General features: G+C 42.6%; 1 protein-coding gene across 4 annotated transcripts; it reads left to right on the top strand.

The window, feature by feature from the left end:
- Nucleotides 1-770: 770 nt before the first annotated feature.
- Nucleotides 771-19,788, top strand: LOC115170820 (proline-rich transmembrane protein 2). 4 transcript variants are annotated; one of them, XM_029727138.1, is made up of 5 exons: nt 771-1,089; nt 11,038-11,290; nt 13,228-13,514; nt 14,110-14,242; nt 15,123-19,788. In XM_029727138.1, exons 2-5 carry the CDS (start codon nt 11,122-11,124, stop codon nt 15,137-15,139), a joined length of 606 nt encoding a protein of 201 aa, XP_029582998.1. In that variant the 5' UTR covers nt 771-1,089; nt 11,038-11,121; the 3' UTR covers nt 15,140-19,788. The 4 variants fall into 4 exon arrangements, with proteins under 4 accessions (XP_029582998.1, XP_029583001.1, XP_029583000.1 ...); XM_029727141.1 differs by having other exon boundaries at nt 820-878; XM_029727140.1 differs by lacking the exon at nt 771-1,089 and adding an exon at nt 1,854-2,197.
- Nucleotides 19,789-21,748: the final 1,960 nt, after the last annotated feature.

Genomic DNA, 21,748 nt, shown 5'->3' with positions numbered 1-21,748 from the left:
ACTCCCGAGTGGCGCATCGGTCTAAGGCACTGCATCACAGTGTTAGAGGCGTCACTACAGACCCTGGTTCGGCAATGATCGGGAGTCCCATAGGGTTGCGCACAATTGGCCCATCGTCTCCCGGCTTAGAGGAGGGTTTGGCCGTGGTAGGCCGTCATTGTAAATAACAATTTGTTCTTAACCGACTAGCCGGGTTAAAGGTTAAATAACATTAAAATAAACATACAGGAGGGAGGTCCCTTGTGTAACTCTATTGTATTTTTGATGTTTAGGCTGTGTGTACAATTTCTGTCCACAGGACGTCGCTAGCATACAACACTAAAGTATCCCTCATGGCTCGGCCTGGCTGGTACTGTATATCTCCACTTCAGGTGCGATGAGCAAAGTTGGGCCAGACATTACCAAATAATAGCCAAGCATGCACTGTATTTTCAATTGCTGGTGAACACTTGTCAACAATATTGACCACATGATTATATGAATAAATATAGGCTAACATAAGTCGGTCAGTGCCCCAGCGACAAAGGAACGCTGGAGGGCGTATGACTAGCTAAATTGGTATGTGGACGGCGCAAGTGGCGCGTTGGTAAACTATTTGCCCCATCAGCGAAATAGAGCCAGAGAGAGAAAAAAAAATTAAGGAAAGCAGGGCAAGAGAGATAAGCGAGCGAAACCATCCTATTACATGTGCTGCGTCGACTTCTCCCTCTCACCCCTCCTCTCTACCCGCCTCCGGGCACAGGAGTTTCCTGCCTCCCCTTCCCAGCCTCCCCCTCCCTCTCCTCAATCTTGCAGCGCCGTTGAACAAAAGAGAGAGAGAGAGAGATGAGGTAGCAACATAGCAAGCACAAGAGCGCAATTTGACATCCCACGGCGTGGTCTGTAGCCTAATTTTACCGTTACCGTTTACTATAGCTTGTATCAAAAGAAAAATACAATTTGGCGAATTCTGGGTGGAGATTTTAATCGTAGCTTACTGAACTTGTGTTCTCTTTTTTACTACACGTTGCATTTTCTGTAATATTTGGAATCGTGATCAAGAAAAGCAAAATGTTAAGGATAATGTTTCATGTCACTCAATAAGATCAGGTAGGCCTAGGTGGATAGCATGCGGTTTCTATGTGATTTTGTTCATATTTTGCTATCTGTAGTGTACAGTAGCCAATTTGTAGTGTACAGTATGCACTGCATGTGCGGTCTAAAGTGGGTGTGTCTTCATTGTGTGTGCATGCAGACTATGGTGCGCGCGCGTGTGTCTGAGAGAATGCACCAGTCATTTGTTCATTCTGCAATTTACTCCTGAACATGAGAGAAAGAGCGAGGGAGGGCGTGGAGAGGGTGCATGTGTATTTATGCTTCTCTTTTTCTCTCTCTCTCTCTGTGTGTGTGTCTGTTTGTGTCCCGGTGTGTGTGTGCGTGTGTGCGTGTGTGTAAGGCAGGCAGGCGGGCAGGCATGCATGTATCTGTGTCTGTAGGCATCTTTATTATGCATTCAGTGGTTTTCCAAACAGATATATGTTAGCCTGCATAAGTCGTTGATCATCTTTACATAGAATTTGCTAGAATTTACAGTGTTCCTGCTTTTTTTGATGAATTACATGTGCAATCCACCGCAAGTCCCTCTCCATCTTCCTTCTCCCCCCCTTTCCTCCGTCCCTTCTCTCCTCCATCCCCTCTTCATTCTACCCACATCTCCTCTAGTATGTCAGTCTCACTCCCTGCATTAATTGCAGATAATTATTCTATGCAAATGTCATCATAATATACAATATTTATTATAATAACTATTACATTTCCCATATATGTTTATATTTTCACAACATTCATCTTTGTAAAGTGGGTTGGGTGGTACTTAGATTTGATTTTATGACTCAACAACGCCTCTTAGCGAAGCCGAACACTTTTTATAAATGACATGTACATCCTTAATTCGTTTTTCAGCCAAACAGCAGACCAGCCAATTGGTTTTTCGATCAAGCTGAGGGATGGAGCTGGAGTAATGTAACCGCTCTCAGATTCGTAGATGGAGCTATGTTGAGCCCAAATGGATACACACAGTATACTCTAACAACCTTGTAAATGGAATGACAGTATTTACAGGACAGAGAATATCCAGATGTCAAGTTGTAGAGGAAGTAAGGCCGGGAGTCAGTCAAAGGCACCTTATCGGCAAACGCATTGCACCTGACTTTTAAAGGTAAATTATGTTAGATAGCAGTATTCCCCTTTTGTTGGGCTTTCGAGATCAAGTGCGCTTATATGTGGTGTCTCAATTAAATAGCCTGTAGGCTAAATGCATGGGGGGAAAAGCCCGAGGCAGTTGTCTTTCCAAGGACATTAACTTCTGAAGTATGACAGGCGATAGTTTCGGGCTCCTACATTGACTAGATATTAAGTCTTGATAACACATTTATTTGTCTCTGCCTGCTAAAAGTTATGCAAAACGTAGTTCAAGTTAAGTGCAAGTGCCTACTCTCCTATTCTATTTCAACCCAACTCTGGCTGTCTTTTAAACTACGTCTAGCCTATTGGCTCATATAGCCCAATAATACTGATAGCCTAAGCAATTAACCGAAATGTCGTTTTTTTCCCCCGAAACAACTAATTGACCAACTTCGGTTAAATTACTTAGTTCCTTTTTTTATGAGCTCAACGCGCTGTTTCTCTAGAGATAAATCCTATCAAACGCGAAAGACATCAAATCAAAAACGCTGCAGGGAATTTAGTTTTCTATAGGCAAATATTAAACCTAGTAATTTGGTAATTCACTACAATGACCAGAATCCATTGCGCATATTTTTCCCGGCAGACCCGCACAGGCCGCTTGAGAGAGGAATGTACTCAACGCAGCAATGAGAGAGATAGAGAAAGTTTGGGAGGCATAGTTATACTACCCGATTGACAGTTGAAAGCATGCCATATCCACTTTGAAGAACTACTAAAATAGGGATTTCGTCAGCTCTTCAACATGGGCAGATGTGGCAACCCAATGATCACGTCTAGCCTTTTCGCTAGCCAAGGAGAACTTGGCTCGTTGGGGAGAACATAAATAACATTAGATGGTTCTCTGGCTGTTGCTGCCTGAGCAGAGATGAGATGATGGAATTAAATAATAGAGTAATATACACAACTGAAATATTTGATTTAAATAAAGTAATGTGAATAAATGATGGTTAATAATAAGTGATAAGCAGTAATGGGCCGTCACTACTATCATGGGGCTCTTATGAATTGCTTTATTCTGAGTTGTTAGAGACAATGGAATGTTTTTAATGTTTTGGCAATTGAATGTTCTCAATATGTGGCTTTGGAATTTAAATTTAAAAAGCTGTAAATAATTTAAAGGTCATATTTCATAATGCATTTAATGAATTTTTTTTAAATATAAATGTCGAAACCGAAAACCGTTAATATAATTTTTTTTAATATAAATTAAAAAACGAACTGACCTCAAAAAAGTACTAATCGCTCAGCACTAGGCCCAAAATCAATGGTACTTTATCCTCATATTTCTTAGGCTATTTTCGCGCATTTTGATCTTGCCTAGGCCGGCAAAATTGCTGGGACCGGGGCTGCAAAGCAAGCTGTGTAACACACACCTAAAATAACATTGCAGGACTGTGGTCAGGTTCGGGACCAGTTCTTGCAGGAGCGGGTGGGAGTCAGACAAGAAGCCAGTGGGAGTGGGATGAAGAAATCAGTCTTGCGCAAACCTCTTATTTAAGCTTAAACCGAAAATCCAAAGTGTTTACAATGAACGTGATCTCCACAAGCGACGGGAACATTGCCTTTAAGAGGTGCATTGTCGACAGTGCAATGCGCTTGTCTACAACGCACATTTAATCCATTTACTGCAGTGGGCAAAATCGGCCACACAGTTTCTTGGTAGTCTTAATCAAATCTACTTTGGAAAAAAAGCATATACCTCACACAAATGGTTATGAGCTTAAAAAAAGAAGATACCTGTAACATGTCAGATATAGAGTTTAAATGTATTCAATTGGATTTTGCATTCCAATATTACACTTTATATACTGTACATCACAGAATACTGAAATATAACAGAACCGTTTGACATAGAAACACCAGATTTAAGGTGTAAAAAAATAAATAATGTTTATTAATTATGAAATTATTAAAATATTAATAACATTCCACCCATGAGGCCACTCGGTCATTTGATTGCAGGAAAGGGCAACTTAAATCCCTGTCTAAGTAAGGAAGTGAGGGAAGGGGTGTAAGTTTGTCTTGCAGACAATATGTAAGAACCAGGTAAGGTTGATTGCTTGGGGAATTCAAACCGTCCCCACCCTAAACCGTGTTTATAATAATTATAATTTCATTAACACTTTGGACTCAATTCAATAAAACCCGCATTGCAGTATTTATGCAGTAGCTCTTTTTCCAATGGTCAAATTGTCTAACCAACTACTACCAGCTCACTGGACACAGACATCAATTTAATGTCTATTCCATGTTGGTTCAACGTAATTTAATTGAAATGACGTGGAAACAACATTGATTCAACCAGTGGGAGCCAGGCCCAGCCAATCAGAATGAGTTTTTCCCCACAAAAGGGCTTTATTACAGACAGAAATACTCCTCAGTTTCCTCAGCTGTCCTGGTGGCTGGTCTCAGACGATCCCACAGGTGAAGAAGCTGGATGTGGAGGTCCTGGGCTGGCGTGGTTACACGTGGTCTGTGGTTGTGAGGCCGGTTGGACGCGGCTTATGGTAGAGAAAGGAATATTCAATTCTCTGGCAACAGCTCTGGTGGACATTCCTGCAGTCAGCATGGCAATTGCTCACTCCCTCAAAGCTTGAGACATCTGTGGCATTGTGTTGTGTGACAAAATTGCACATTTTAGTGTCCCCAGCACAAGGTGCACCTGTGTAATGATCATTCTGTTTAATCAGCTTCTTGATATGCCACACCTGTCAGATGGATGGAGTACCTCGAAAACTAATAAATGCTCACTAATAGGGATGTTAACACATTTGTGCACGATATATGAGAGAAATACGTTTTTTGTGCATATGAAACATTTCTGGGATCTTTTATTTCAGCTCATGAAACAAGGGACCAACACTTTACATGTTCGGTGTATATTTTTGTTCAATATATATTATTGATCGATTGACTATGACTTTTCAAATCACCTAGCAGTGCTATTTGCAGAGTTAGCTCCAAGTAAATGTTCCAATTCTTCAGCCATTCCTGAACCTGCGACCAAAAACCAAAACAAGTGATCCAATGATTCTGTCTCTATGGCAGGTTTGAATGTATCCCAGCCTTACTATTCGATACGGACTAATCCTTATTAACTCTAATCCTCACTCTAACTCTTAATCAAAATGATAAGAGGGTTGACAGAATTGTCTTATGTCAGATTTGGTTGGTCAAGTCACTGTGATATGTGGTTGTCTAACTTAGCTAACTTAGGTTGTGTAACTTATGTAAGGAAATAGCGCCACGTAAGTGTGACGTCACCTGTCGGAAGACTTTGGTCGCTTACCAGGTCGACTACATTGCAGACTTTACGTTTCACCAACCAATGGCTGAGTACCACATCATCGACTGCGGAGTCAGGCATCAGATTGTTCTATCATATGATGTAGTTAGCAGACATTTAAAACACCTATCAAGGTGTTGTGAGATCTGTTAGGCGTCTGAAATGTAGTCAGCCTGGAACACGACCAAAGGCTGAGAGGTGTGCAGATAGGAGGGGTGTGGCATAAAGGTTAGAGGGGTGGGGCTTGATGGGTGTGGCTTATCTTAAGGAGGAGTCAGGTACAGCTCAGCGTTCAACACCATAGTGCCCACAAAATTCATCATTAAGCTAAGGACCCAGGAACTAAACACCTTCGTCTGCAACTGGATCCTGGACTTTCTGACGGGCCGCCCCCTGGTGGTAAAGGTAGGTAACAATACGTCTGCCATGCTGATCCTCAACACTGGGGCCCCTCAGGGGTGCGTGCTTAGTCCCCTCCTGTACTCCATGTTCACCCACGACTGCGTGGACAAACACGACTCCAACACCATCATTAAGTTTGCTGACGACACAACAGTGGTAGTCCTGATTACCCACAACGATGAGACAGCCTATAGGGAGGAGGTCAGAGACCTGGCAGTGTGGTGCCAGGACAACAACCTCTCCCTCCAATGTGAGCAAGACAAAGGAGCTGATCGTGGACTACAGGAAAAGGAGGGCCGAACAGGCCCCCATTAACATCGACGGGGATGTAGTGGAGCGTGTCGAGAGTTTCAAGTTCCTTGGTGTCCACATCACCAACGAACTATAATGGTCCAAACACACCAAGACAGTTGTGAAGAGGGCACGACAACACCTTTTCCCCCTCAGGAGACTGAAAAGATTTGGCATGGGTCCCCAGATCTTCAAAAAGTTTTACAGCTGCACCATCAAGAGCATAATGACCGGTTGCATCACCGCCTGGTATGGCAACTGCTCGGCATCTGATCATAAGGCGCTACAGAGGGTAGTGCATACGGCCTAGTACATCACTGGGGCCAAGCTTCCTGTCATCCAGGACCTATATACTAGGCAGTGTCAGAGGAAGGCCCAAAAAGTATAGGACCAAAAGGCTCCTTAACACCTTCTACCCCCAAGCCATGAGACTCTTTATTATCTATGCATAGTCACTTTACCCCTACCTACATGTACAAATTACCTTGACTAACCTGTACCCTCGCACATTGACTCGGTACCAGTACCCCCTGTATATAGCCTTGTTATTGTTATTTTATTGTGTTACTTTTTATTATTTTTTACTTTAGTTTATTTGGTAAATATTTTTTTAACTCTTTCTTGAACTGCATTGTTGGTTAAGGGCTTGTAAGTAAGCATTTCACGGTAAGGTAATACCTGTTGTATTCGGCGCATGTAACAAATAAAGTTTTATTTGATTTGATACTTCATGACATCCTACAAGGGAACCGATGTTGGTCAACAGCTAGATATTAAGGCATAACCAGGGGTTGGAATCAATTTTTTCCCGAATCGTTTCGTTCTGAACAGAACCATTCTTTTTTTGGTTCCGTTCCAATGTTCTGACCAGCAAAATAAAGTTCTGAACCGGTTCGAACACCAAAAAAGTATGGGTTTATATCGTTCCTTTCTGTTCCTTTTTAAACCTCAGAAATATATACAGTACCAGTCCAAAGTTTGGACACACCTACTCATTAAAGGGTTTTTCTTTATTTTTACTATTTTCTACATCATAGAATAATATTGAAGACAACAAAACAATGAAATAACACATATGGAATCATGTAGTAACCAAAAAAGTGTTAAACAAATTCAAATGTATTTTATATTTGAGATCCTTCAAAGTAGCCACCCTTTACCTTGATGACAGCTTTGCTGAGTCTTGGCATTCTCTCGACCAGCTTCATGAGGTAGTCACCTAGAATGCATTTCAATTAACAGGTGTGCCTTGTTAAAAGTTAATTTGTTGAATTTCTTTCCTTCTTAATGCGTTTGAGCCAATCAGTTGTGTTGTGACAAGGTAGGGGTGGTATACAGAAGATAGCCCTATTTGGTAAAAGGCCAAGTCCATATTATGGCAAGAACAGCTGAAATATGCAAAGAGAAACAACAGTCCATCATTACTTTAAGACATGAAGGTCAGTCAATTCGGAACATTTCAAGAACTTTGAAAGTTTCTTCAAGTGCAGTCGTTATGATGAAACTGGCTCTCATGAGAACTGCCACAACAAAGGAAGACCCAGAGGTACCTCTGCTGCAGAGGATAAGTTCATTAGAGTTACCAGCCTCAGATTGCAGCCCAAATATATGTTTCACAGAGTTAAAGTAACAGACACATCTCAACATCAACTGTTCAGAGGCGATAGTGTGAATCAGGCCTTCATGGTCGAATTGCTGCAAAGAAACCACTACAAAAGGACACCAATAAGAATAAGAGACTTGCTTTGGCCAAGAAACACGAGCAATAGACATTAGACCGGTGGAAATCTGCCCTTTGGTCTGATGAGTCCAAATTTGAGATTTTTGTTTCCAACCGCCGTGTCTTTGTGAGACGCAGAGTAGGTGAACGGATGATCTCCGCATGTGTGGTTCCCACCATGAAACATGGAGGAGGAGGTGTGATGGTGTGTGGGTGCTTTGCTGGTGACACTGTCAGTGATTTATTTAGAATTCAAGGCACACCTAACCAGCATGGCTACCACAGCTTTCTGCAGTGATACGCCATCCCATCTGGTTTGCGCTTAGTGGGACTATCATTTGTTTTTCAACAGGACAATGATCCAACACACCTCCAGGCTGTGTAAGGGCTATTTGACCAAGAAGGAGAGTGATGAAGTGCTGCATCAGATGATCTGGTCTCTACTATCACCTGACCTCAACCCAATTGAGATGGTTTGGGATGAGTTGAACTGCAGAATGAAGGAAAAGCACCCAACAAGTGCTCAGCATATTTGGGTACTCATTCAGGACTATTGGAAAAGCATTCCAGGTGAAGCTGGTTGAGAGAATGCCAAGAGTGTGCAAAGTTGTCATCAAGGCAAAGGGTGGCTACTTTGAAGAATCACAAATATAAACCATTTTGATTTGTTTAACACTTTTTAGTTACTACATGATTCTATATGTGTTATTTTATAGTTTTGATGTCTCCATTATTATTCTACATTATAGAAAATAGTCAAAATAAAGAAAAACCCTTGAATGAGTAGGTGTATCCAAACTTTTGAATGGTACTTTATGTATTTTAAATTTTAGCTCAACACTAAATTACTTTACCGGATAGAGCAGCTTTTCTGGAGTGGGTAAGTCATTTAATCTATATAGGAAAGTCGTTAAGAGCAAATTTTATTTTGCCGTAAAAGCATGGTTTAATCATAATGAAAGACAAACACACACATTGTGCTGCCTGCCACAATGTAGAGCGAGATGCAACTGCAATTTTAAGAGTGAGAGAGGATGGAGGCTTGCCTCGAAGCGCTGGGCATCTTGTTATGACATGCATAATCTTAATTAGTTCCACAGAATCACATCATTGTGGATGTGGCGGAGCCGGTTCCTGGGACTGAAAGATTTTTCAGCGGAGTAGTTGTCACAAGCCGTATCACCCTCTCAAGCCCATGAGCCTGAGAAGGGAGATTTGAAGGAAGGAAGAAGTAGGAGTTTTGTTTTGGTTTTGTCAATGTACAATTTTTTTGGGGGGGTAAATCAAGTTAGTTTTCCCTATCATGTATGGATTTTCTTTTTACCCTGTTTTTTCAACCCGTCCAGTTGGTGGCGGCAATACACCTGGAATAAGTTTCTGAGTGACAGAGTGTGGGCTTTGCATAGGCAGTTTGTTGCGATTTTTGTGGGACTGGAAAAAAAATCCCGGAGCCTAATATAACGTTATTAACCATTTACCATGCATTTAAAATAACGGTTCTGTTTCGGAACAGAATAGATCACTTTCGTTTTTGGTTTGGGTTCTGTTCCTCAAATAATTTCCTTTATTTTCCGGTTTTCGGTTCTGTTCCCTAAACCGGTTCCAACTAGTTATAAGAGAAGTGCCTTTTCCTCTGCCATTTACTCTGTCTAACATTGCAGGTCTTTAGTCATAGCCTACTCCTTGCTGTTTTATTGCTTTATTGTTTTGCATAGTTGTAAAAAACATGTTATTTTCCAAACATTTCCTCTCTTTGAAGAACATCTATTACATTCCCAGAGACTGTCATATCTATGTGGAAAGATATTCTCATTGGTCAGTCAGTTGGTTGCTACTGGCAACAGTGCATTATTAACAGAGCAGGTACAATGTTTAATGGCAGTAGTCTCTGACAGAAACTCTCGTTTCTATGGACATACTGGCTATGTCCCAAATAGCACCCTATTCCCAACAGTATATGCCTTCAGAAAGTATTCATACCCCTTGACTTATTACACATTTTGTTGTGTTACAGCCTGAATTTAGAATTTAAAATGTATCCATCTACACACAATACCTGTGTGAATACTCATTAACATAAGTATTCACACCCCTGAGTCAATACTTTGTAGACGCACCTTTTGCAGCGATTACAGCTGTGAGTCTATCTGGGTAAGTCTCTAAGAGCTTTCCACACCTGTTCAAGCTCTGTCAAATTGGTTGTTGATCATTGCCATAGATTTTCTAGTAGATTTAAGTCAAAACTGTAACTCAGCCACTCAGGAACATTCACTGTCTTCTTGGTAAGCAACTCCAGTGTAGATTTGGCCTTGTGTTTTAGGTTATTGTCCTGCTGACATGTGAATTCCTCTCTCAGTGTCTAGTGAAAAGCAGATTAAACCAGGTTTTCCTCTAGGATTTTGCCTGTGCTTAGCTCCATTCCGTCATTTTTTTATCCTGAAAAACTCCCCAGTACTTAACAATTACAAGCATACCCATAACATCCACCACTATGCTTGAAAGTATGGAGAGTGGTACTCTGCAATGTGTTATATTGGATTTGCCCCAAACATAACACTTTGTCTTCAGGACAAAAAGTGAATTGCTTTGCCAAATTTTTGTAGTATTACTTTAGTGCCTTGTTACAAACAGTATGCATGTTTTGGAATATTTGTAATCTGTACAGTCTTCCATCATTTCACTCTGTCAATTAGGTTAGTATTGTGGAGTAACTACAATGTTGATCCATCCTCATTCCTTTATCATAGCCAATAAACTCTGTAACTATTTTAAAGTCAACATTGGCCTCATGGTGAAATCTCTGAGTAGTTTCCTTCCTATATGGTCCCCGGATGTTGCTTACCCGCCCCTCAGATGGTTAGCTGACTACGATTTGGTAAAATGTCAAGTTTAATCTAAGCAGTCCCAATGAAGAAAGCCATTGCTTGCTGGCTGGTCCCTGGTATACCTGTATAAAATGTTTAGAAACGCTAGACTATAGTATACTGTATGGTTGATTAGAACATTGCAGGAGCTCTAAGACTTCCATGCTAACAAACTGGTAATTCGATAACACCACAATGCAAGTAACTGTCAAATGAATTATGTTCTCTATTTCCCCTGTTCATTTCAGTTGAAGAAGATCAAAAGTCCAATCAAGACCAATCATCAAACAGGCCCAAACTACCAGTGAAAACAACATCGTCCGCATTCTGCCATGGCTTCCAACACCAATGCTGCCCCCAGTGGAGCGGAGGGAGAACAGCAGCCGAAGCAGACTATCACCTCCCAGCCAACCAGCGCTGAGCACAAAGAGACAGCCCCTGACTCCAGCCAATCGGAACCCAAAGACCACTTGGCAGTAATTAGCGAGAAGATGGAGACCAGTAAATAAATATTCAACCTCCCCCTATCATCCTCCACCCCACCCCCCCTTCTCCTCCACCCTACCCACCCCAACTTCAAATTAACACCCCTCTCAACACTTTGAGCTCATCTCTGTTGTTGTGATCTACGACTCTACGAATGTTTGTGTTCTAGAGATGTCCCTTCACTTCCCCTTCACATTACCCTGAGTGTCTGTCCCTGTCCGTCCGGGAATCACTTAAGACAGATGCATGATTTACAGATAGCAACCTTCTCTTCTCTTCAGCACCCTTTCTTTTTTCAATGACTCAATCCCCCCCTCCCTTCACTAGTCTTTCAATTAAACACTTTCTTTCTATTCCTTTTCCAAACAAAAAGTAAATGTAGGTCATTGGCTTGACCAGACCATACGTTAATTACTTGTGCCCTTCATAAAAAAGATTTAAGGTTTTGAAACTGCAGCTTAAGGGCATTAATTGCAGTCAACTGTGGTACTTTGGATGCAGTTTTTGCAGCATATAGCAATTATACTGCACTCTGAATGCAATATTTTTTCAGAAGGGGTTTCAGAGCCATTTGAGAATTGTACAAATATATTGATGTGAACCACAAAAAATGCCTCTGTCTAGGCCTACCTGCACTCACCTGCTCTATCTAGACTGCCTCATGAATTACTGTTGTTGTCAGGTTGTGCAGCATAATTCAACAAGTGTGTCAATAACAGGATACCCTCGGATTAAAAATCAACACGCTCTAGAACAGTTTTGAACAAATTAATTTCTTCCAAAATGAAGGTGAAGCAAGAGAGAGAGCTCTAGATTACACCTATCTATACATCAGTGGTGGTCAGTGCCATTTAAGATGATGGAGGACGATTTTTCATGAGCATGGCCTTATTTCTATTACATTCTATTGTCATTCATATTCCATTCACCCAGTTCAATGTAACAGTGATAGGTTTAGGCTACTACATGATACTCAAATTTTCCTTATACCCATCATGAGGTTGCTATAACCTAGACTATGAATGAAAGTTTACAATGTAGGTGCACACAGGTTGAGAGAAAAATTTGAGGAGTCAGACAGAGACACATTCACATGGACAGACAGTGACACATTCAATACCGCCTTGCACACTCTTGCCTGCATCTAGCTGATATAGGGTTTAATCATTAGTCCAACAGTTGCAAACAAAAGTTTCTATTGGACAATGTTTGTCCCCATTTTGTTCCGTTTGCTTCCGTTTAAGAAATGTTTTTCAACAGAATTTGCGGAATGAATATACCCCTAATCATGCGTAAACACAGTTCACTTTCATAGCAGCCTCATTCTATTCCTTCTCACATCTATTCACTCTCCTCTCACCTTTTCCCTTCGCTTGTGGACTTCAATGCACAACACATCAGCTGTATGTGACCAGGCGAAAAAACCTTTCCAAGCCGAACCATAACCGCTACACCGTTGTCACCATATTAGCTAAAGTAACATCATAGTCAACATAGCTAATAGAACTAACGCGTTAGTAAACCTGCTACAATCATGCAGTAACGTTACAGTGTACAGTCAGTAAGCAGTTACGCTGGCAGGCCCCGGTGGCAATACATTTGTAAAACCAAAAGCTTACCTTGACTTGGAAGAGTTCCAGTGTTGTGTTGGATAGTCATAGCCAGCTAGCTAACATAGCATCCCTCTGTTTGAGCAGGCTAAACTAGCTAGCACATTGGCTTCTTGTCATTGTTGCTAGTTATCTGACTGTTCAGAATCATAACAACACACACCTTCCGGGCACATTTATACACGCGCATAGTTTTCGTGACGTTGTCAGCCAACCCGTCTATAGATGTTGAATCATGTCTGGATTCCCGATTTTGGTGACGAAACTATGAGGACATTCTCTCGTTCCTTCTTTGTCCCTCCTTTTCACCCTCCTTGCCTCCCTCTACCCACTCTACTACAGGTAATGGAATGTGTGCTGCCGACTCCTCGCCCACATCTTCCATCTCGTCCCCCAAGCGACTGCAACACGCAAAACCAACCAACGGCCGGGTGCGGAAAGGAAGCCGCTCTGGGTCCCTGCTGGGTCATGGGGCAGGGTCTCCCAGGCCTTCCATCAGCCGTCAGCCCAGCACCGTGACAGAGGAGGACAACGGCAAGCCCCCTAGAGACTACCTGATCCTGGCCATCCTGTCCTGCTTCTGCCCCTTGTGGCCCATCAACATCGTGGCTCTCGTCTTCTCTGTTATGGCGAGTGGAACTTTTAAGTATTTGACATGTGGTTTGTAAGTGTTGTCTGTGAAGGAATGTGTGTGTGTGCATGAATGCGTGTGATATCTAAGAAACACCACAAAGATGAACAGCTAAAAGCAGTGGGAGGCTGTGATGTGTTAGTGATCACCTGCTGGGAAATGAACAGAAAATGATGGCCAATGTTCTGGTCAGAAGAGATAGGACTGCCACCCACTGCTTTTAACCTTTTGTCTTCACAGTGAGTTTTGCCTGTGTGTCTGTCCCTCCGTCTGTCTGTCTGTCTGTCTGTCTGCCTGCATGCATGGGTATATTTGTGTGTGTATGTTGAAGCATGGGTATGTGAATGACTGTGTGTATTTATTTACATGTCATATCTGTGTTCTTCATGCAGTGGTCCCTTTATATACACCAACTAGGGTCCCAAAATTCCCAGGTTTTCCAGAAATCCCAGATTATGGATTCCTGGATTTCCTGCTTAATTCCCTCCTGATTCTAGGAATCTTCCAACCAGGATTTCTGGACAACCTGGGAATTTTGGTAAACTTACAATCATTTTGTAACCTAATCAATAACATGTCTCCCTATTCTCCAGTCGAGGAACAGCCTGCAGCTGGGGAACGTTGACGGGGCGCGGCGTCTGGGCCGGAACGCAATGGTGCTGTCCATCGTCTCGCTAGTTGGCGGGGTCATCATCATCATCGCAGCCATCGTCTTAAACTGGGGAAGTGAGTGGCCAAAGTGGCTGAGCTCTGGAGTTCTTGTTGCGGTGCTGTTTTGTGTCTGTCGTTACGTGCAGCTTTTGTTTGTTTGTTTGTGTGTGTTCTATCCTGCTTTGGTCATGTCTGTGTTTGTGTTTGTGCTTGATTTTTGGTGCTGGGTTAGGTTAGTGCCCGATGTTGTACCTTTTTGTTAGTTTTTTTCCCTATCTTGGCCAGGATTCAATCTGATTGCGTTGTCAACAATGCGCCATTTAAAGGTAATTTCCTATTGAGTCGACATATGCAGCGTTTACCGTGAATGCGAACGTGGGATCATTGCCTTTAAAATTTGCTTTGTCTACAAACACGATCAGATTGAATCCTGGACTTTGTAGCTCTGTTAACATCTGTTTTTGATTTTCTGTTTGTTGTGTAGGTTGAGGTTTATTGGGAGGAATCTTGTCCTGGAGGCAGAGCTGAGCGGTTTCTGCTTTATGGGTCAGCCGCAAAGTCAAAATTGTCTATATCGTAAAAAAGTAATGACTTTTTTTTAAGTTAGTCTTAGGCATGAGGTTAAGGTTAGGGTTAAGGTTAGGGCAGGGCCAGTTTACAGAATGGGCACACAGGGCACGTGCCCCGTGGCCCCCAACCTCCAGGGTTGGGAGGGGTGCCCTGGAGGTTGGTGCCCAGGGGCCACTTTGTGGCTTGGCCAGCTAGTGACCACCCTGCAGAGCTGCCTCCAGGACAAGATTCATCCCAATAAATGCCAACCTGCGTTTGATGTGTCTGGTTCTTTATTTGCGTCTATCTGTGGCTGGTTTGAGTCAAACCGTTTTCAGTGTTTGTACTTTATAACATTATTGATGACATCTTTGCAAACACCCTTGTGTTTTCTCTTTATTATTAGGTATAATAAAATCCTGAGGGTCACCGTGGTAACCAGGAGCAAGATCGCAAGACAGCACACAAACAACCATCCCAACCAGACTTTTCCCCTTCCCTACGATCAAAACACTATTCTACAAAAGCACCTGCAACCTTCAGTATAGTCCCTCGTCCCCTTTTTTGCTGCACGAGCATGTATGGCCTGTAATATGTTCTCTGAAACAGATAGACAAGTCCCTCATCTCTACCTCCTACACCACGGACCCCAACGCTGCCACCAGTGGTGTAGTGCAGGGTAAATGTATGTAAACGCCGTTTACGCACATTTTTTATTTTGCTCATGTGTTTATCCACCTTTTGCAGACAAATGCATTCTTGACCGTGAACAGTGATCGGGAGTTACCCACCTATTTTTTTTGACCACTCGTCACTGGCTGCCGCCATCACTCAGAAAGTGGAAGGCGTCATGTAGAACAACACTGAGGTAGGATAGGCAGTGACAACCAGACTGGTTCCTCTGAATGAGACACGTCTAACAAGTCTAACTCTGGTCAACGATGCCATGATCCCCTGCAATGGTTGCATGAGTCTCTCAGACTGCATTTAAAGTCTCTGCATAGTTTTCCAGGACCAGGCTTCTCCTCCCAGGCTGCTCCTCCCAGGCTGCTCCTCCCGAGCTGCTCCGAATGTGACAAAACACGGTGTCGCCGGAAAGGACATCTGCTTTTCTCTGTACTGGGATTATTTTCTTCCACTGTACCATTCATCTCCAGTCAGTCCACACCACTGTAACACAACCAAGGGATCCTTTTAACTGTGACGTCAAAACCATCTCACACTATGGGAGCATGTTACAGAAGTCAAAGGAAGAGTTAGGGAGGGAGGGAGGGAGGTGACAGGGATTGGAATTGATATTTGATCAATGTGATGATGTTGATGGGGGGGGGGCTTTTTTGTTCTGAATTTGTTCCATATCGTTCTTTTCTGTGAAGGGAGGGAGGAGTTAGAGACAGATGGGACCATCTGTAGTTTGATTTAGGGAAAAACCTATCTTTGCTTCATCGTCTTCGTTTAAAAATACCTGGAATCTGGGGAGAATGAGCCACTCTGGGTTGGGGATTGAGGCAGGGCTGGTAACACGCATGCACTCTGAAGCACACTTGCTTACCCCCCCCCCCCCCCTGCACACACGCACAAACATCCATACACACAGAGTGGACGAGAAGACAGATGTACGCAGTTACACACAAAGACACAGGCAGGCACACCCATACGGCGGAATGACATTCTCATTGGCTGAGAGAAAGAGGGAGATAAAGAACAGGAGAGGAGAAGAGGGAGGGGAGGATTGGGGATAGCTGCATGGGCTTCAGTCCTTTGTTTGGCACAGATAGAGTCAAAGAGGATGTGTGTGTGTGCGTGTGTGTGTGTGTGAGAGAGACAGAGAGAAAGAGAGATGGTGTGGTGCTTGATACTGATGCAGGATAAAAAGTCTGAGAATATAGTAGACTGGAAAAACAGACTGAGCAGAGCTGGTTCTAGAATAAACACAAAAGACAGGCAGTCATTTTTATTTTGTTGCTTACTCCTCATTTCCCCCGCTTCTGTCCAGTGTATACCTCCATATCATCTATTCCTTATTGGTAACTTGTTTATTCATTTTACCTTTACTTTAACAGGGTGTCCTATTGAGACCAGGGTCTCTTTTGCAAGGGAGCCATGCATCTTCCAATTCCACAACAACTGCTTGACAGTATTTACACAATTCTAAACATAGTCTACCATCTCTGGTCAGTTTGAATCCATTCCTCTCACTTCAGTATTGCAAATGTATTGCCCACTTTACCTCTCACCTCTCTAAGTATGTATTCATTATCTTTCATGGTTGCCTCTTTTGTTCAAATTCTATACAAATGCCTCACTGGGGTGTTTTGTCAGTTGTTACTCTCTCTCCTCCCTGGTCAGTATCAGCTCCTATGTGCTTAGTGTTTGCCCTTGTCTGGTTGTTATTCACAGAGCAGAATGACCTCTTCTCCCTCTGGGAGTCAGTCAGTGTGTCACTGTGTGCCAAAGCCTGGAATGTGAGCCAAGCCACATACAGTAGGGGCAAGGCAGTCTTTGGCTTGACTCTGGCTAAGTGCTCTGTGTGTGTGTGTGTGTGTGTGTGTGTGTGTGTGTGTGTGTGCGTGCGTGCGTGCGTGCGTGCGTGCGTGCGTGCGTGTGTGTAAGATAGTCTTTAAGAGTGTGCGTGTGCGTGTGTGTCTGCCCCCGGATGCTGTTTTTAGGGAGAAGCAGTTGAGTCAGTCCCCTCCCACTCAGTTTAAAGGTATCATATTCTACTTGGCACCCACACTCCCTTCACTTCCTGAGCCCGGTCCCCTGTGCATGTTTACAGTATCGTTTACAGTGCGTTTATACTTAAGAGTTTTTAATGGAGGCTGGGTTAACTCTAATGCTTTTACACCAAGGACATCTTTATGTAGCTGAGAGGCTCGTTGACCAGTACAGCGCGTTGTAAATAAATCACATGCCTATTTATTTGTCATGACGACACATGATATTCACGTCCAAAGTTGACTTTTTCCACTGCGATTTGTTTGGTAGTCCAGAATAATCTATGCCAATTTGTTATTTTGAGACTCTGCTCCACCCGACCGTTTGGAGCACTTCCTCAGAACCACCCTTGAGGTCTACGCTAGCTACCGTAGAAAGGCTAGAATATGGTTGAAAACCAAAGGAGAAGGTTTCCCATGAGTGAGAATGTTCCACTCTGACAGTGCCAGAGCTTGATGTTTAGAAGGTTAGTGAGGGGTGTGTCCCAATAATATATCCTTTCTACTGAAGTGTACACTCGTTCACTACTTCCCACAAATCTAAAAGCATTGGATTAGTGGAGGCATGCAGGGTGGGAAATTCTGTTTTTAGGCCACCAGCCGTGGATGCCCAAATTTGACCAGCCACAAAAAAAATGAAGATAAATCACAGAAAACGCATGCACAAATATGTTTTTTTCCCAAAAATGTTTTACATTGTGGGCTTTGGATTGAACAAAAATAAAACTGCATCCAAATGCTCTGTGTGATCACCCGCCAATGTGGCCGGTAAGAATAGACATTCTACCAGCCAATGCCAAAATCTACCAGCATTTGGCTGGTGACTGGTTTTCATTTCCCACCCTGGAGGCATTGGCTAGAGGGAGTTTCTACAGTATTTATTGTACCAGTTATTTATTTTCAAATCAGTGAAGGGAAGTTAACAAGTGCACACTTTGGGAGGAAGGAGAGATAATTAGGACATTGCCCATGTCTCCTGTAACCCCATTCACGCCAAAGTGTAGCATGTCAGTTCGTACTAACCACATAAGCAAAGATATTTTCAGCTGAAAGTGAATGCTGACTTTTGGCTTCTTTTATTTCCAATGGTTGTGCACAACTATGGATATTTAACCTGCTTGCACTATATTGTAGATGTATGTATATATTTATTTATATACCTGATTATGCCTTTGGTTTGATATTGACTGTTATTGAGCTATTAGTGCTATTATTTGTATTATTCCATTATTATCATCACTAGTATTACTATTGTCATTATTATGGTTCTATTTCACTGTTATTTCTACTAGCGTTGTTGTTCTCTTTATGACAGTAGAGCAACACAACACAAAGAAAACAATATTCTACAATGGCCTTCGCTTGTTATTCAGCTGGTTGATTTTGAGCTTCCTTGACAAGAAAACGGTGAAAAAAAAGCATGTTTACAGTTAGTTACACAATTCGTATGCTTCGAAGATAGATACCTTATGTGCTTACAACGATGATGACCAACCAGTTCATGAGATAATTTACACACACACACACATAAATGTCTTGAGTAATGTCCATCTTTTCTTCTTAGTAATTTCCTATCAATCTCTCAGGTCTTTCTTTCTCCCACCAATTCATTCATTCCTTAATTCAGAACATAATTATTCCCAACTAATTCATGTTCTTCTTCTCCTTCTATTTTCTATAGTTCATTATTATTTTATTATATACTATTTAGCATACACTTTTATCCAAAGCGACATACAGTCATGTGTGCGTACATTTTTACATATGGTTGGTCGTGGGAATTGAACCCACATTCCTGGCATTGCAAGCACCATACTCTACCAACTGAGCCATACAGGATCACTTTACAATTATCTATTTGATCCCCTTTCCTATTTGTTATAAACTACATCCTGTCCAATATAATCTATATCCTGTTTGATATATTATCTTTTTGGAGGAGAGTTCTTGGTTGACTCCCAAATGGAACCCTACTCCCTTTCTAGTCCCATAGGGCTCTGGTCAAAAGTAGTGCACTATATAGGGAATATGGTGCCATTTGGGAGGTGACCACAGACTGCAGCACCGGTGGTACCAGACTCTCGGCCCACTTAGTTAATCAGTGTTGTTGTTCTTATTGTCGTTGATTACAGATCTATACTATAATCCTGAATCAGACATCTGTGCAGGCTTGCCTGACTGTGCATGCCTTAATTGACTGCTTTATAAACATACAGTATGAGTATGTATGTACACTACTATGTTAATCCAATATATTGATAAAGCACTCTGTATTGATCTTGATCCTGTTTGATTATTAATGATTATTGATCAAGTTTGAAAGGAACCTTGTGAATAAACCCTAGTTGAGAATGGGCTCTGTTTCACACGGTACATTGCTACACCGAACAAAAAATGTAAACGCAACATGCCACAATTTCTACGATTTACAGTTCATATAAGGAAATCAGTAAATTTAAATAAATTCATTAGGCACTAATCTGTGGATTTCACATGACTGGGAAAACAGATAAGCATCCGTTAGTCACAGATACCTAAAAAAAAGGCAGGGTGGATCAGAAAACCAATCCGTATCTGATGTGACCACCATTTGCCTCATGCGGCGCAACACTTCTCCTTTGCATAGAGTTGGATGGCGGCGGATGAATGGCACGACAATGGGCCTTAGGATCTCGTCACGGTATCTCTGTGCATTCAAATTAACATTGATAAAACGCAACTGTGTTCGTTGTCCGTAGCTTATGCCTGCCCATACCATAACCCCACCACCTCCATGGGGCACTCTGTTTACAATATTGACAGCAGCAAACTGCTCGCCCACACGACGCCATACACGCTGTCTGCCATCTGCCCGGTACAGTTGAAACCGGGATTAATCCGTGAAGAGCACACTTTTCCAGCGTGCCAGAGGCCATCGAAGGTGAGCATTTGCCCACTGAAGTTGGTTACGACACCAAACTGCAGGCAGGTCAAGACCCTGGTGAGGATGATGAGCACGCAGATGAGCTTCCCTGAGATGGTTTTTGACAATTTGTGCAGAAATTCTTCGGTTGTGCAAACCCACAGTTTCATCAGCTGTCCAGGTGGCTGGTCTCAGACGATCCCGCAGGTGAAGAAACCGGATGCTCCCTCAAATTGCATGCTCCCTCAAAACTTGAGACATCTGTGGCATTGTGTTGTGTGACAAAACTGCACATTTTAGAGTGGCCTTTTATTGCCCCCAGCACAAGGTGCACCTATGTAATGATCACGCTGTTTAATCAGCTTCTTGATATGCCACACCTGTCAGGTGAATGGATTATCTTGTCAAAGGCAAAATGCTCACTAACTGGTAAACAAATTTGTGCACAGAATTTGAGAGAAATACGCTTTTTGTGCGTATAGAACATTTCTGGGACCTTTTATTTCATCTCATGAAACATGGGACCAACAATTTACATGTTGCGTTTATATTTATGTTCAATAATACATCTCGCTACATGTTAGTCCTGTACTGCGTCAGACTTGCTCTCCTTCCATCGTTTTCCCTACCTTAAGAATGTGCTTGAGATAGGGTATCCGAGAAACCCACTCTTGTCTTGTGTGTGTGAATTTCTGTTACGTGTTTCCAGGATGTTGCGGTTGTCAAGGCAACAGTTGGCAGGGAGGGAGAGCAACCGGAGAAGCGGGGATGGAGCAGGGAGGGAGTGAGGTCTGACTTCTCAGTGTTAATAAAAATTCTATCTCATTTACATTTGAAATCCATATGAATTATTAAAAGCTTCTGCCTCTGTGGCTGGAAATAAGGAGAGAGGAAACATGATAGGGGAAAGAGAGGGGGCTGCAGAGAAAGAGGGATAGGCTGGATAGAGAAAGAGCGGTGTACGGAGTAGAGAGAAAGAAAAGGGAGGGAGAAAGGGGTAGAGGGGGGGAGCACGACGGTTTGGGGAGGACAGCTACTGGAGATGGCAGTAGAGAGAAAGAAAAGGTGATGGAGGTAAACTAAAATAAATGGGGTAGATACAAATCACGGGAAAAAACAAGGCATTATCAGACAGATAATGAGATGGATAGACTTGTTCTGTTTGTAAGGAGTGGTGGGGGTGGGGAGGCAGAGAGCAGAGTGGGAGTACAGATGGCGAGAGAGAGAGAGAGAAAGAGGGAGATAGAAAAACCCAGGTAGAACGACACAAAAGCAGAAAAGGAAGGAACTAGAGAGACAGATAGAGGAAAAGATAAAGGTAGACATGTCGAGCTAAGGGAGAGAAAGAAAAAAAATCTGGACTATCATAATGCAGTTGAGCGCATAGAGGAAAGGGGGAGAGGGCGGGGTCTG

The sequence above is a fragment of the Salmo trutta genome, chromosome 32 (genome assembly GCF_901001165.1).
Source record: "Salmo trutta chromosome 32, fSalTru1.1, whole genome shotgun sequence".
Lineage (NCBI taxonomy): Eukaryota > Metazoa > Chordata > Actinopteri > Salmoniformes > Salmonidae > Salmo > Salmo trutta.
Note: the sequence above shows the minus strand (reverse complement) of the source record. Positions and strands in the feature narration are given on the sequence as shown.

What these genes read in the sequence shown, in the direction of transcription:
- LOC115170820 (XM_029727138.1), top strand. Translation starts at nt 11,122, where the DNA reads ATGGCTTCCAACACCAATGCTGCCCCCAGTGGAGCGGAGGGAGAACAG. An exon ending in TAGCGAGAAGATGGAGACCA is followed by an intron (nt 11,291 to 13,227) that starts GTAAATAAATAT and finishes ACTCTACTACAG; the next exon opens with GTAATGGAATGTGTGCTGCC. An exon ending in CTCTCGTCTTCTCTGTTATG is followed by an intron (nt 13,515 to 14,109) that starts GCGAGTGGAACT and finishes CCTATTCTCCAG; the next exon opens with TCGAGGAACAGCCTGCAGCT.